General features: G+C 39.5%; 1 protein-coding gene across 1 annotated transcript in view; it reads right to left on the bottom strand.

Moving 5' to 3' along the window:
• Positions 1-17,068, bottom strand: part of LOC119735612 (phospholipid transfer protein C2CD2L-like) — a 76,325-nt gene that overhangs the window by 39,875 nt on the left and 19,382 nt on the right. The window contains exons 4-9 of the mRNA XM_038209382.1: positions 16,219-16,230; positions 13,328-13,435; positions 12,092-12,256; positions 6,424-6,511; positions 4,612-4,759; positions 4,012-4,076 (exon numbers count right to left, since the gene is read on the bottom strand). Coding sequence (XP_038065310.1) covers positions 4,012-4,076; positions 4,612-4,759; positions 6,424-6,511; positions 12,092-12,256; positions 13,328-13,435; positions 16,219-16,230 — 586 coding nt within the window. The remainder of the gene's footprint in view (positions 1-4,011; positions 4,077-4,611; positions 4,760-6,423; positions 6,512-12,091; positions 12,257-13,327; positions 13,436-16,218; positions 16,231-17,068) is intronic.

Genomic DNA, 17,068 nt, shown 5'->3' with positions numbered 1-17,068 from the left:
CCAGTTTCAGTAGCATGAAACAAATGAGGATATTTCTACTCCCCCTGGATGGGATGCCAGTCCATCACAGCTTACTTCCAAGCTAATACTCCTGGGTGGAGAGAGGCAAGTGGGGATGAAGTGGCTTGCCCAAGGACACAATATATGGCCAGCAGCTGGATTTGAACCCCTGACCCTCTGGTCATGAGTCACAACCCTTACCACTAGGTCACACCCCCCCCCCCCTCCCCAGTGAAGGCTGTGCTAAATATTTGAGTTTTCGATCAATAATGAAATATTCAAACTATATTTCACTTTATCAGAAACAAATGAATTGAACAAACGGTATGCAATGAGGATGTCTCAAAATTAGACGGATAATTGAATATAATATTTTTTATTCAAACTCTTGGAAATGAGACACTTTTTGAAGAAAAAAAAGAGTTCAAGTCTTAAGAAAAAATTCTTGAAAAAAAAAGAGTTCAATTCTTAAGAAACAAATTCTTGAAAAAAAAAATTCAATTCTTAAGAAAAAAAATCTTGAAAAAAAAGAGTTCAATTCTTAAAGGGAAGATACAATATTTGCAAACATCACAAAACGAAATGATCAAATTATCACAAAATACCTTACTGGATTGTTAGGGAATGACAGTCTAAAACATTCTGTAAAATCGTGGCTCCTGGTGTGCTGTCATTTTCAAGAAAAATGGGATTTTTCCAACGCTGGTCGGCCGACCAGCGTTGGAGAAAACTGGCTTTTTCAAAAAGTGCTCCTAAATTTTCATAATTAGTTATTCTGCGTTTTCTTTGCAATTGATCACACACCTGTGAAGGGGTACAAGCCTGCTAGACTGATTCTCTGACTTTACAATTCCGCAAAGTTTATAAATTGCTCTGTTTCATCTTAAGTGGGGTCAGGGAACCAGACTACAAGAACATGATTGGTTTTCTTGGTTTTTCCAGCATCTACAAGCCCAAATCGTGAAACAAGTCATTTTAACTACATTTGCTATAACATACTAATCCTCCAAATCCATTTATTTCTGAAAATTGCAGAAAAAGCAAATGTTGTACATTCCCTTTAAGAAAAATATGCTTGAAAAAAAAAGGTGAAATTCTTAAGAATCTATGGTGGTCTTTGGTATAACTCAAGTGTAATATTGAACAAACCGTTCTGCATTACATCGCTTTTTGATTTGTGGTACAGGCAGTAACATTTGCGATGGAACTTTGAAAAAAAAACAATCCGCTATAAAGCTGAAGAAATTTGTGCCGCTCCGTACAAAGCTTTGGTGTTGTTATCGAAAATCCAAGAGAAGAAAAAGCTGTAGAATCTCTACTGACAAAAAAGAATTCGCTAAAAATTTAAAGACATACAGAACATTAAGAAAGTACTTGTACAGTGTGTAGTGCTCAACCATGCAAACAGTAGAAACACAGACAAAGTTGGCGTCTTTTGTGAATTTAAGAAACACGCACTAGGAAGCAGGAATGTTTGAAACGCTTTTGTTCCGCACAAAATGTCTGAAACTGAACGATGATCGCCACTGTTCACATTTCAGACGTTTTTGTCCGGAACAAAAGCGTTTCAGACATTTCTGGTCCATAGTGATGTACGGTATCTTGACCATGTAATTGTCATTGGAATGTAGGGTTGGGATGAGGTTTTTTTTTTAAATTTTTTTATATCCATTCATCATTTACATGCATAATAATGGTAAAGAGTATTCTTTGGGTTTTTAATAATCTTTTTAAAACAGACATCTCTGTATCTGACTCTAGAGAGAGTCAGGTTGGCGCAGCGGTTCTTTCCTCGCCTTCTATCTCTATGGTCGTGGTTCGATTCCTGCCCTGGTCCACATGTGGATCAGGTTTTCAGTCCCTACCTGCATGATTCTGTGGTTTTTCCCAGAATATTCTTCCGGGTTTTCCTCCCATCTCTGAAACTGTAACTTCTTCTTATTGTCTTTTCTCAACAGGTTTCTTCAGGCTTGCAAGCTGCAGTGCCTAGGGTGCTGTTTCAGGAATCTTTGGTTTCGTTGCCAGATATAATGCATATCCTCAGACCCCCTAAAACGACGTGGTCCTATTTCGACGCACTCACATTCCATTTGCGTTGGACAACGCGCGCGTTGCAAGCGTTTCCTGCGCCGATTATGGTGACTCGAGGATATAAACTGGAAACACAAACTTTTGCATTTATCTTTCATTTGCTACTTTTTTTTTTAAAACATACTTTGGTTCGGGAAAAGTGCTTGAGCTACTGGCCCTGTCGTCCAGGAGATTTTTAACTGAGACATGTCTCAGAGGTGGTTTTCAGGAAAAACTATTACGCAATTTTGTTACGATAATGACGCATTCCATTTTGTAAACAAAATCACACGAAGGGTTCACAGTGAAAATATCTGTCACTACGTAGTTTCGTCTGGGTTTACACTGTTCAAAATCAACAAAAAAAGGGAACATCACATTTTCACAGCTTAAATTGCTTTTGCGTCTTTCTAACATCTACCGGTACAAAATATATACAACAGTGGAAAAAGTGGAAAAAATGAAAAAGAAAGTAAAATTTCTCTGAAGAGTGTACTCACTGCGATTGACAAACTGAATGCCTTTTGTAGGATGAGATTAACAGAAAGTTTGAATGAGTCAACTACATGTATTACTAAACTGACTTCAAAACAAAATTAAGAATGACAAATTTTGATGAGGACGCAAAGAAAATTCTGCATTCTAAAAGAAAAGCACCGCTGTTCTGCACTTCCCAGTCCCGATGTGGTTAAGCTCTAACAGGGTTCCCACATATATCTTTTAAAGAAATTCCATGACTTTTCCTGGGCACGATTTAGAGGCCTTTCCATGAACAATTCCGATGCTGTTTTGGCATCTCAGGAGCCTGCAATGAACGTCACACTGAGGCAAGTCTTCCAGTTTGACACAAGACCACTGAGCACCACATAAGCATCACAATGGTGGATTGAATAAGCAACAAGAATACAGCATACATTTTGTACACTGTACATGTAAAAAAAAAAAAGGAAGTACATTGTATATAAAGCACGAATGCAAACTGGAAGACTGCCGCAGCCACGGATCATCACGTATAAGTTTTGCAGGATTCCATGACTTTTCCATGACTTTCCATGACAGCTTTAACTTCCGGGCTTTTCCAGATTTTCCGGGCTTTTCCGGGATTTTTAAGGATTTTTCCGGGATTTTTCCAGGATTTGTCCTGGATATGCTCGGGATTTTCCAGGCTTTTCGTGGATTTTTCCAGAATTTTTCCGGGATTTTTCCAGGATTTTTCCAGGATTTTTCCATGACTGTCTGTGGGGAACCCTGTCTTAGTATGTACACTGCTATGCAAAATGAGCAGATGAGAATGAGCAGATGTGGCAGCACAGCACATACATGTAGGTTGGCTGAAAACAAAAACCTTTTTGCTTCTTCACTTCTTAGCTAGTTGGGCTGTGCCGAATAAACCGAATATTAGAATATTCGTTCATCCACCGAATATCGAAATACCAATTTTAACATCAAATATTCAAAAAAAGTGAGTGGTCGCGAGGTGATGACGAAAAATTTACTCGATCGCATAGGTTTAGATTGGTTCATATTTGTCAAAGGCCACTTTGTTTCGTTGAAAGCCACTTTGTATGCATGGTTTGAGAGCTTGCATGAAGACTATTAGCTCAAATTTCTTCGTTAAATTTGGTCAAATATCATACCTTGAAAAAAAAAGCGTATCGACAGAAACATGATGTTCTCCATATTATTATAAGTTCTCTGTCAATTTATGACAAGCGCCGGTGTACGTGAACCCAAACGGTGACCAGTTTCGGCAGGAGCACGTAAAACTTGATCAGCGCATTTCAAATATTCGAATATTCGATCCAGTCCAAGACAGAGTAATCGAATACTAAATTGTTCAGAAATGCACAGCCCTACTAGCTAGAGAAAATGTATGCTTAGCACTTTTCCTGCCTAAAAGCTCATCTGTTTGTTTGTTTCTTTGTTTGTTTATATTGTTACCTCTCAGCATCCGGTCTCTGTCGTAAACTTCAAACCTCAGCTCGCTGGAGTAATTATTCAGCTCACTGCAAACAACCAAACAAAATAAGTCGGGCACTTTCATTGTTTTTCTCACGATATCCCTTTAGACCATTTTATGCATACCGCCATCTTTGGGATCACGTGATAATATTTTGGCGCTGACAAATTTTGGCAAAATTTGGTATGGATGTAAAGACATCCACACTGATTGTATCGGTAATGTTTCGACTCATTCAAACAAAACACATTGAAATTAGTGCCATGAATAATGCACACTTAGCTTCGTGAACGAGCACTTTATATAGATAAAGGTCTAAGCTACTCTGGTGAAAAATGTGGGACTGAATTTTATAAAACAGGTGCCAAACCTGTGTAAAAACATCAGTCTAAAATCCGGGAAATGCATGGTTGTCATGAAAACAAAACAAAAAATCTTGTTATGATATCAGACAAATGTACATTTTAATTTCTTTCATTTCTACTCGAAACTTCCAAAATTGAAGAGTTTACCTCGCTTTCACTTTAAGCTCTCAAAACTGTTCAAAGAGTGCCATCCATTGTTCATGGATCACTACTCACAATAAGAAATGCTCGTCCCAGAACGGGTTGACGGTATTGCGGATGATGTTGGTCTTGTGTTTCTGACTGGGCTGATCAATGGTCACCACGCAGTAGGGGTCACTGGCGCTGGTGCCATCTCTCTCACGCAAACCGTTGGCCTTGATAACTGGAAGGGAAACAAACAGCGGGAAAATAAAAACTTGCTTGGACAACATGGTGGAAGTGCCATGGCCTCGTGGTCTGGAGCACTGAATTCGTGGTCTGCGGGTAATTCTGCAGGTTGTGGGTTCGAGCCCAGTCTAGGCCATGACACTTCTAGGCCTAACATGGGTAGAGGCATTATTAATGCCTTGCAGAGGACTAGTTTAGCCATCCCAACCCTATTCATACTGTGAAGAGATTAGATTATCTTGTCTTGTTTCAGTGTGAGGGGCTGGTTCCTCCACACTTTCCTCTGTTGCCCACAGCTCGAGTGGCCTTTGGCCTTGTGATGGGCGATTTGCATAAAAAACACCAACAACAAACGGTGAAGTTTAGGGCTAAATATCACGGCTCTGCTAACCACAGAATTCCGTGCTTACGATCACCATTCTGTGCTAGCAAAGAAATTCTGAACCAGCCACATCTACAATGTATAGGCACATTAATTTCACCCTCCCTCTCTGACTGGCAAATTCAGCTACACCACCACAGGCGTCAAGATTAATCAAGTGACTGTTTTTAACAGGTAAGTATTCCCTTATTAAAGCTATAGTCCATCATTTGCAGCCATCCGAAAAGTAACTGGCATAATTATTGTTGAAAAACATACTTGGTTGAAAGATAGTAAGGGGACTAAACTCCCTATGAAATTATTCTTTCTGGCAAGCTGTCATTTTGAAGTAATCAACGAAAGAAGGCCTTTCCAACCGTGCGTTATTCGGCGAAGCGCGCGCAAGCATTGGCACAACGCACGGTTGCTATAATTCGTCGGATCAGTGCGCGACATCGCGTATGGCTGCAATCGGCTCAGTGAGAACGTGTCTCGGACGCTGAATTCAAAACATGATTCAGCAACTTTTGATTTGAAATTGAGATCCTAGAATGCTGTTTTTCTCGGAATATACAGCTGAAGCTGAGCTGAAACTTCATCAGGTTAGTTGTTCAGTATCCTTCTTTAGATTTTGAACACTACTGTTGCTTCAAACGAACAAAATGCACAAATTACAAATGATGGACTATATCTTTAGTTTGGTATAGCCATGCTTTGAATGAAGGTGACTGATGCCAGCTCTCCCAGTTACCTCTTTTGACTGTTAATGGAATTAGACTAGTCACAGTGTTTACATGAATTCTGACTGTTTTTTTTTTCTGTGCACAAATGCATGGCTAGGGAAGTAGAGAATATTTTGACCGTCTGTGGCTGATCAAACAGTAGGAGAGTTTTAATCCATATCCGGTGGTTGTGGGATATATGCATGCGCACAAGCCATAAAAATAACAGTCAAGTTTTCCAATTTCGTGGAACACAACTTTTCAGGAAATGCTGTGTTGCTAACAGTATCGAGGAAGTACGCTGAGATAATGTGACAATCACCTCCACCCAGGTCAGGCTGACTTCCTTGACAATGGTCCATGTGCATTCCATAACAACAACATGTACTTTTATAACACACATACATGTAATCACAGATAATTTGGCCTATGTCTGCATAAATTGTTAAGGTGCCGGGGTATGAACCTGTCATGAGCTACGGCCGACTGAACATAAACGGTGAGTACGCCAGCGAATTTGAGACACGTTTTTTTAGGGCTAGCCTGGTGAGGGCCCTGTGAGACAGAAACATTTACCTTTGACCAACAGTCTTCTGTCTGCTGCGGTCAGGGTGCGACCCATCGGCGTACCAGTCATTGGCTTGTTCCGCACGTTGGCGTTCGTCTGTACACAAAACAAAAACAAATAAAAACCATCCTTCAATAACCTCAATCTATCGAACTTCTTAGATGCAAAGGCATACAGGATCATTTGCTTGTCATGCATTTTGCAGTGTTCAAAACCTTTAAAGGGAATATACATCATTTGCTTTTGCTGTAATTTTCAGAAATGGATGGAATTGGGGGGTTGGAAATATATAGCAAATATAGTTACACTGACTTTTTTGAGGTTTTGGGTTCGAAAATGCTATAAAAACCAAGAAAAACAATCATTTTCCTGTAGTCTGGTTCCCTGACTCCATATAAGAAGAAACAGAGCATTTTACATACATTGGGGAATTGTAAGGTCAGGGAACCAGTCTAGCTGGCTTGTACCCGTTCATAGGTGTGTAATCGATTGCAAACAAGTGGGATGGTCAGTTGGGACTAGTATTTGAAAAAAAGCCAGTGTTTTCCAACGCTGGTCGGCCGACCAGCGTTGGAAATGATACAAAAATATCACTTTTCTTGAAAATGACAGTATACCAGGTGCAATGATTTTACAGGATGCTTTACACTGTCATTCACTAACAGTCCAGCAAGGTATTTCAAAATGATTTGGTAGTTTTATTTTTTGATGTTTGCAAATGTTGTATTTTCCTTTTAAACCTGTTGTAGTTTCAGCTCAGTGGATATTACACTCGTTGAGAAAACGGTGAAAGACCATGCACAGTCTTTTGATCACAAAACACAATTTCGTCAAAATAGAGCACCGAAGTGAATACATCACGCGCACAAAATGTGTGTAAAAGACATTGCCCGTGAATCAACACGCGCGCGTACTCCATTCGTTTGCGCTACACTTCCCGGTTCTAAATGACATCACACTTCGGTACTCTATACCACTCTTTATTCTAAAAATCAGTCAACTGACTGATCGTTGGACATTACCCACATTTCATGATACACAAATAATGAATGTTTGTGAGTGCAATGGTAAGAATAATTTCATGAGGTGACAGATGAAATGTTCCATTCCACGAGGCGAAGCCGAGTGGAATGAAACATTCCATCTGTCACCGAATGAAATTATTCTTTCTATTGCACGAACGTGACACATTCATTATTTGTTTTATATAACACCTGAATAAATCCTCGTCATCTGATTGGTTGACTTTTAATAGCCAATTTATTCAAGTTAAAAATTGTTTACAAGTTTGACGAGTTCAGAGTTATCATATTCAATTTTTCTCAATTTAAAACTTTTCCATAAGGTTAGAACTCAAACAGTTCAATACCGGTAAGTCCAGAACTTTTATTGCCAATTTAAACACCACAGCGCCACTATCGGCAACATGTGCAGTGACAGTGCAATGGTACAATATACTTCTAATCACAGTGCAATAGTACGGTACTTCCATTGCACTGTGCGCTGCGCGCCAGGCGCATGCCATGCATTGGTACGAATAATTCAATGACATGTAATCAACGATCCACCAATCAGATGACGATGATTTACTCAGGTGTTGTATAATTTCTTCTAACTGCAAGCCAGGTAGAATAATTTCAGGGGGTATTTAGTACCAGTGCGATCTTTAATCCACATCTTTTTGATAATAATTCGGTAAGATACATAGAAATGATCCCATATGCCTTTACAAAACATGTAAAATCAAAAAGTTTTTTTCAAGAACTACGCTATCGGTATATGTCAAAACACAACAGAAAAAAGAAAACATACACTAATGAGTGCTAATTATTCATTAGTGACAAATGAATCTCAGAAATCAATAAAAAAAAAATCAATATAAACAAGGTGGATGGACTGCAAACAAAAAGGACTGGCGACAAGAATTGTGGTACTCTAATGTGAGATTTATATAGACAAAATCAAATTGTGAATTGTAGTGTAATTTTTTAATGTATACAGGTGACCAGGGTAACGTACAGTACATAAGAAAATTCCAGGACGTTTGTGAAAAAGCAAATTCTGTAAATGCAAAGTTCTCTCTCGGCTCTACTTACACTAAATTCAGAAGCTAAAACCGACATGCGAATTACAGGTCTAAACTTAAGAATTGTGTACATGTAGATATGTGCTTTTGCTTTGACTGGACAGAAGAGGAAAACATTGTACTGGTATATTTTCTTTTTGAGTAAAAACAATGACAATGCAAATCATTTTTTTAATTTTTCAATATCAAAACTAAAAAGTTTAGCAAATAATGATGGTAAATTTGTACAGAGCATTTGCCATTAGCAATAATGTACATGATTTGACAGGAAAGCAACCAAAAAACAAAAAAACAGAAAAAAAACAGTGGTGTATTTGCCAACACACCAGTTCGCGCACTTTTGATCAAATACGCGTACACCGTGCACAAACCTGCACAAGGTGTACAGTGGAAATGCATCAATGAGTCCTGCCTAAAAAGCAGGTTCATACGAATGTGAATGCAAAGCAAACTTGATGTTGCAAAACATTCGCCGCAAAATTCGCCGGAGTTGAGGTATGTGCAACTTTTGCGATTCATTTGCGGCATGGAAACTTAACGCGATGTCACAAATTTGCGTGAATTCGCGTTCGGTTTCGCGCTAAGTATGAACCGGCCTTTAACGGGGTACTTGTGCAAACGGTGCCGTTTACACTCGCCCAATATGCGTGGCCTCTATTTCGTACAGCGTATTGGGTTCTCCATTGAACACAAATTTGGCAGGATGGCACAGCAGGTTTTGAGTTGTGATCTGGAGTTCCAAAGCCACGACCGCACAGGGGGTGATCAAAACACAGGACATCACCAATTGAAATTTTGTGCATCAATTTCACATTTGTATCAGGACTTGTACGTGTACAAGTGGAAGGTTTGACACAAGTTTCCCTCAAAACATTTTGGCGATAAGACACAGCCCTTGCATAATGTACATGTATAAATCCTCTACAGTGGTACATGTAAAGTCAGGATGGATAGTATCTGCATGTGGTAGGATATATTTTGGGGGGGGGGGGGAGGAGAGAGGGAGAGGAGAGGGGGAGAGGAATTGGGGGGGGGGGAACCACGTTTAACAGACATTCCATACAATTTTGACTTTCACCAAACTCCTATGTACACCTTACTGTCACATGCCAACACAATGATCAAGGCATTCAAGGGATTTAGATTTCAGGATTAATTATTCGGGAATCTTGATTAGCAATTAGAAGTAATTAAATGGTAATTAGTAAAACGAAGCTGGCCTAGAACCAAACTCAAATTTACCAGTAAATTAGCTATTAATTGGTGCAAGGCAATTAACTGTTATTAATACATGTACACTACCGGTATGTAAATTTATACCGGTACTTCATGCCGTGGTCCTACATGTGTACATGTACATCAAAGGTGATCATTTTCAACCTCGCTTGCACAGTATATTACTTGAGATATCATTTTGTACCATTTGGCACTCCATACTTGCCGAGCAACCTTTGACTTCTTGTATTTTTGGCAATATTTTAAAAAATACTCAACCTTAATGCCAAGAAAATCACTATTTTTACTATTTGGCACTCCACACTTACCTCAAGTCACCTTTGACCTCTTTGTTTTATATAAAAAAAACTCAACCTCAAATGTACAGCAAATTACCCAGACAGCATTTTGTACCATTTAAGTCCCCTTTGACCTCTTATTTTTTTGGTCGATATTCAGAAAAACAGAGCACGTGACACAGCAGCATTTCTAAATTATACTCACTTTAATACCATGCATGGTTTGTGTGCAGAACCTCAAAGTGCTGCAAGATACTCACATTACTCTTGTGAGGTTAAAACAGCCTTGGCTACAATATACATGTACAGTACATACATATGTCTCAGTATTACAAGCAACACGTGCAAAGCTGTTGAGTGCAAATGGACAACCAAGGTCCCTGTTCAATAGCTCCTGAGGTTCATGCATAACAGCCTGAGGTTCATAGATACATGTACACTGTAAATAAATAGGTGGAAATATTTTGCAATGAGGTTTGAAAGGAATGCACAAGGTTCACACTTACTTTGGACATGAGCATGCACGAACCTGTGAACCTCTGTGGCTCACAGAGATAACATCTGAGAATCTTTTAGACTTATATAATCCTTTGAGGTTTGCATTAATGAAGCTGCACTAAAAAGCACTGTTCTCAAGAGGCCCAACATCTACATGTATGTATGTATTAGTGCTTTGCAGCTCATGCATCACTTATATGTCACTGAGGTTCACTGGGACTCGAATTGGCCCACAATATCTGAAACTCACAGGGTTATACATGTACAAGTATAATTCCTCTGAGGTTCACACAGAATCTTCATGTATAGCTCAAGCGCCTCACTGTCACTGTTGCATGAACCTCATCACAGGAAATGTCTGTGGCATTTACAGGCTCATAATCTCTGCAACGAGGCACCATTCTGTACCTGGTGGATTGCCAACAGGTCTGAGGTTCATAAACCTCATTCACAAACCTCATCAGAGTACAAAACTTCTTCACTTTGCATTAGCTCAATGAAAAAAAAAAGCCTTTGATGAGGTGAGGTTGAAGCAGTGCGCCACACTGAACCTCGTAACACAAAGCACATGAACCTCATGCAAGCACAGTGTGAGACAGCCCTCACAGAGCGCAGCCGCTCTCTGAGGTTTGAGGCTGTCCGGCAGCATTATCCAGCATACATACCCTGATGGAACAACGGCCAGTATAAGAGCTACATGTAGACTGTAGACATTTTTAGTACGTACGGTAGCAGAAAAAGTAAAAGCGAGAAACACCAACAGCACACCGTTAGAACACATGTTAAAAGCACAGACACAATGTACAAGTACGAATACACAATGCAATGGAACAAAACACACACACTGACACAATCAATACAAGTATGGAAAACAGAGATGATACACATCACCAAGAATGTCTTGTCTATTAAATGTGGGAAAAATTCCACTTTATTTTACTTGTGTATATGCTGCCTGAAAGGGTACCGAAACTATTAGCATGAGGTTCCTTTGTGGACAAAAAACCTCCTTTAAGTAAGAAAGGCATTAAGTATTAAAGAAAGGCATACAGTTTGCATAAGCACCATTTGGTAAAAGTTGTGTACCTCGATTTGAGAAGTTCCACTTCCGGGGGTTGACGAACCTAAAATCTCCTGTCAGGGAACATGGCTAGTCTTTGTCCAAGGGTTTGAATTTTGTTAAGCTAATTCAGTCGGACCTAATCCCTTGCAAGCGCGATCAAGCCACGGTACAGGCTGCTATCAACAAGCTAAATCACATTCAGCCTCGGGAACATTGGCAACCAGACCTGAGAGATTCCACGAACACCTCATTCACAGTTTTGCGCACCGTATTCAAACTACTGCGGGTATGTGTGGTACCTAGGCTCTGAATTTCCTGGATCCGGGCGCCTACGTTCCCAAGACTAGATTTGTTTATCTCCAGCTTTGGATTCCTCTTGTCAACAGCGCCCTCTACCGCCCCAGCACCTTGACCGTGCTTCTCAGGGAACCGCTGCATTAGTCTCGGACCAAAACTAGTCAAGGAACAGACCCGTGTTCCTACTTTAACATACACAAGCATCTACTCATACGTACTGGGGGCTGGTGGAACGCCGTACGCTGCGACATGTTGATGGGCGCGGCCGTGGGCGTCAACAGCTCTCTGGGCACCGTCTTGGTGGAAAGGTCAACGCAGGTCATTGCCCCCATGACAGCCCCGCGCACTATCTCCTCCACCAGCATCAAATCCACCGGATCATTCTGTAAAGCGAGGTTTGAAGGGAATTTTTTTTAAGAAAAACAAAATAAAGATCTGAACTTCACACAAGATCAGGGTCAAGATCACTTCACAAACTGGAAAATTGTCAACTAGAAAAGATATCGGTTCTTGGAGATTTGTTTTTATCTGGGATGTTCATTAGTACATCAATTTGGAGCTATTTTGGCTGTTTATAGGACTACTTTGCATGCAATTCCCGCCAGGTCCAACCCACCAGCCTTACATGTACATTGTACATACCTACTGTGGACATTCCTTTGTATTCGTGTAGTTAAGAAAAACAGGAGAAAAAACTTGCACTGAGCACACTCTTTCAACCAAATTTTTTTTATCATGATTTCCTTGAGTGTTGTTCTTCATTTTGCGACAGATAAACCTAACCCAAAAATGCCTGTTTTCCAGAGAGCGGGAACCTAGTGTGGACGTGGGCAAGTCCACAAAGCATTCACGCTTTCTGCATCCTGTGGACCTCTTTTGTTCACAGGTCCACAAAGAGTATGTACATGTAAGGTTTGAGCACACATTTTGGACAGTGTGACTTGTGAGTCGGGCAGTGCTGTCATGTAGGATTCCCCATAATGCCAATGAATGTGCTACATCAGGCCCATTGTGTAGACCACATGCATGAAAAGATTTCCAGCTACAGCCACTCGGAATCACTTCACTAGAATGTTGCGCACTCTGGGACCAGATTTACTCGTCTTGCCTTGTCTCGTTTTTCAACATTAAAGGGGTACTAGGTCCTGAAATCCCCGAAAATTTCATGTTTTGGATTATTTAATTAGCCTACATGTATTTCAAAAATCTGGTTGAAAGGAAACCAACCTAATGTCTTACCGTATAGACTTTGTGTGGATGTTAATATCCTACTTTTAAATGTTATTTCCGATTATCATCATCTCGTTCAAAGCGCGTTTTGTAGCCCAATTGGGCTGTTCCGGGACCCAGTGTCCCTTTAAAACCCATTGAGTGCACACCTCCAGAAAACGAGTCCCTCCCAAAATGCCCCTTTAAAATTGAACCCTCGTCGCCATGCTTACTCCACTGTTTACCTTGCTGGACGTCTGTGGTCGGACCGTCAACGACAAGTCCGGCTTGCTCTCAAACACAGCGTTGACCTGCAGCAGCTCATCAGACACACACTGCACTTTGCATTGCACCTGGCCAGGATGGGGAAAAAATGCAAATAAACAATGAGCGAGGTTAAATTTATATATATGCTGTTTTGTATTCGGGATTTTGCCTGGAGTGCAGCGACTAGGTGAACGGGATGGCAGAGTCATGAAATCAATACAGTTATATATGGATTAGACTGGTCTCCAGTCCCTCCACAGATTATGACTTCGAATGTGAGGACAGTGTAGAGACAGCTGCCCGGTGGAATAAACATACGGTACACTATGGAATTAGCATACACAGGAAGGAACATACATGTACATGAGCCACATCATTGTGCGCATGTGCAGCTAAAATACCAAACTGGTTTATAGTCAAACTGGAAGAAAATTGGAGAACGCAGACCCACTCTCCCCCCAATAAAAACCAAACCAACTAAACAAATGAAAAACAAACAATTCATTAACAAACAATGAACGGGAAAAAACCCAAAATACCCCTTTGCATGACAATGTACCGGTACCGTATCTACCCATCTACATTTGTGCTGAAACTTCCGGCAAACATTTATAAAATAAAAGTGGCTGAAAATTGGCTTTCTTCCAAAAAAGTTGAGACCTCCAGGTGTTTTCTGTCTCTAGAGATATACCAAATCTACAGAATGCATGAAATTGGACCACTAGATATGGCACTAGACATATATGGACATGTACAAATGTAATTATTCAGTATTTTTCAACCTGTTTTGTTTTTCCATAAAAGCAAACATGCATGTTTAAATATAAAACAGCTGAATAAATAAAAATTGCATTCATATTGTCGCAACTCTGTCTCATCACATATGAAATGCAACACACATTGTACACTGCATTAAAACCCAAATAATCGCAGTACTACTAGTGCCTGAAACCACCCTGCCTATTACTCACTGTAGCACCTGAAACCATTTGAGCACTCTATGGTTTTATTGATTCTTCAGTGAATAAACACAATGTAATACAATGTAGTACAAGTGCTAATGGGTTTAATGGAAGCTACCGTCACTGTAACGGTACCAGCACGTTCAGATTTGGGAGAACGCACACCCTAAAGAAATGCTACCAAGCAATTATACGCACGAAGCAAACAGAAAAACACTTGAAATTATCACTTTTTATACATTATAAATTTTGGTATTGCTGCAAAAATAGCAATTTAAAAACATTTTTTTTACGAGTTGAAACTCAAAAATAGCATGGGGAGAGCACCTTTACGAAAAAAGCACAAGTACATATTTATACATACTGTACATGTACTGGTGAATTTGATACATTGAATACATGCACCGGTGCATACTGCATATGAACATGTGTATTGATTCAGCAAGTTGTACGTGTGCAAACTGTAAATGACATCGTTATTACAGTACAAAACCCATTAGCATGTGAGAATCTGCATCCAGTGCAGCCATCAAAAATGGTTTCCTTCAGCGTCAGTGAGGAGCGTTGCCACGGCAACTAGACACTGCAGATGAGTTGAATGATATGGAGGGATGTACGGTATCCGCTTGCATCTGTGAGCTACAATTTGTTTGTTTGTTTGTTTGGTTTTAATTTTGTTTGTTTGCAAATTGCAGTTACTTTTGGTGAGTTTAAAGTAGTAAAAGGCAAAGTTCTCTGTAACATAATTCAACAGCTTCCACGCCAAATTCGGAATCAATTCGGGCAATTTACAATTCAGTGCGCCATCAAGAGTTTGCCACGGACAGTTCATTTTTCCCAGTGCATTCTGGGAGATAATCGACAAATTCGCAGTGTGGGACATTTGAAATTGTTTGTTTTCTCCGGTCAGTATTTTCGTAAGCGTATGATTCGAATACATGTTCGCCCTTTTTTTTTTTTTTTAATCAACATGGTGTTTTTTTATGAGCTAGCAGAACGCTATGCCTCAATCTATATTAACAAAATTAGCTCAAGTTGTCTACTGACACTCATTCAAATGGACCTCGTTTTGTCGACCGTAAGTTTGAAAAATGGACACTCAATGGCAAACTCTTGGTGGCACACTGCATTGTGAATCAACCGAATTGTGGATGAAAAAAACCCCGTAAATTTAACTTATCTTTCAACAGAAAGTGTTACAAATTTATGCAAATGTATGCTAACCATAGCTCTACATACTGACATGTGAACAAGCAAAACAAAAAGAAAGAAGGGTGTAATTTACCTGGGAATGCCAAAAAAGAAAAAAGACGAAAACCAGAAAATGTGTCGTTAAATTATTTGTACATTGTCAACCAGAAATGAAGAGTTTGTTCCAACTTGCTATAGGATACAAGTTTTCCAAGAAACTGTGTGTAGCCCTAAAAACTGATGTTTTATGAAGCAAAATGTGTTCAAATTTTATTCAAACTTGCCCATATAAATTGTACACTGTAAAGCTGCACAAGTTCGAGGTACAAGACAAAGACAGGGACTGCACACTGACATCATAAAGCCCGGTTCATAATCTCATGAAATTGCAAAACGAATATGGCGTCACAAAACATTCGCTGCAGAATTTGCCGGAGCTGAAATGTGTTCAACTTTTGCGAATTCGCAGAGCGAAGACTGGCTGGGAAAAATGAACTCTCCATGGCAAACTCTTGGTGGCGCACTGCATTGTGAATCGCCCGAATTCAGACGACGCAACGTACATGTACATACTTTCTGGCACAGAGCTCATACACCGTACATCTACTACATGTAGCACATTAAACAAATATGATGCTTGTTACACAACAATAACCACATTGATGACAAACGATAAAAAGAGAGAAAAAAACGTAGCGACTGTAGACAAAACATACCTGTACTCTGAGCTACCGGGGTAGCATGCAAACAGACAATAGAAGAATGTGGAAAAAGTGTTAATCATTTCAAAACAGTGCAAATACTGTTCAAAAAAGTAATACGACAAACAGGAACATGTTATTCATTTCTGTAAGTTGATCACTCATATTGTTTGATCACAGACACAGACAGTCAGATGAAATTTAATCCACTTCCCCTCCCATAACTAATACCTGTCCCTCGCTAGTCATCAACAGTCAGATTATATTTCTTGTACATGTACAAGAAATATAATCTGAAACAAAATCTGCAGCAAAATCAGGTAACTGGTAGGTACAGCTGGCTTATCAATCTCTTACAATCAAACTTCAAAGCATACATGTAGCTGTATCAAGTTCACAGCTCGTCAATCCAGCTTTATGTTGGCAGGGAGCACTGCTGGTACGGTATATTAAAAACATCACGCACACAAATATTGATAAAGGTGCCCATCATGCTTTGAAAATTGCACAAAACAACTGCTCTACAGGCATCTAATGATTCTTTTTGAACATATTTGTGTTTATTATATATGTATATATATATGTATATATATTTTTTAAAAATAATTTTATAATATTTTTAAACCAGTCCTGTAATTGGCGGTTTTTTCTGCTGTTGGATGTGGATAATAAATAAATAAATAAATAAATAAATAAATAAATCTTTGAATTTTTGTACAGCAAAGCTGGAAGGCCGACAGCGGATATCGCAGGTCCCATTTTCAAAATTGGAATTCCATTCAAACGTAAGGGAAAATTTGTGAACGATTTTTGAGGTTTTGTATTTAAACATTTAAATGTACACTCGTTAAATTAGTCTAGCTAG

This window comes from Patiria miniata, unplaced genomic scaffold (assembly GCF_015706575.1).
Source record: "Patiria miniata isolate m_02_andy unplaced genomic scaffold, ASM1570657v1 HiC_scaffold_29, whole genome shotgun sequence".
NCBI classification, from domain to species: Eukaryota; Metazoa; Echinodermata; class Asteroidea; order Valvatida; family Asterinidae; genus Patiria; species Patiria miniata.
This window is presented reverse-complemented; position numbering and strand designations above follow the sequence as displayed.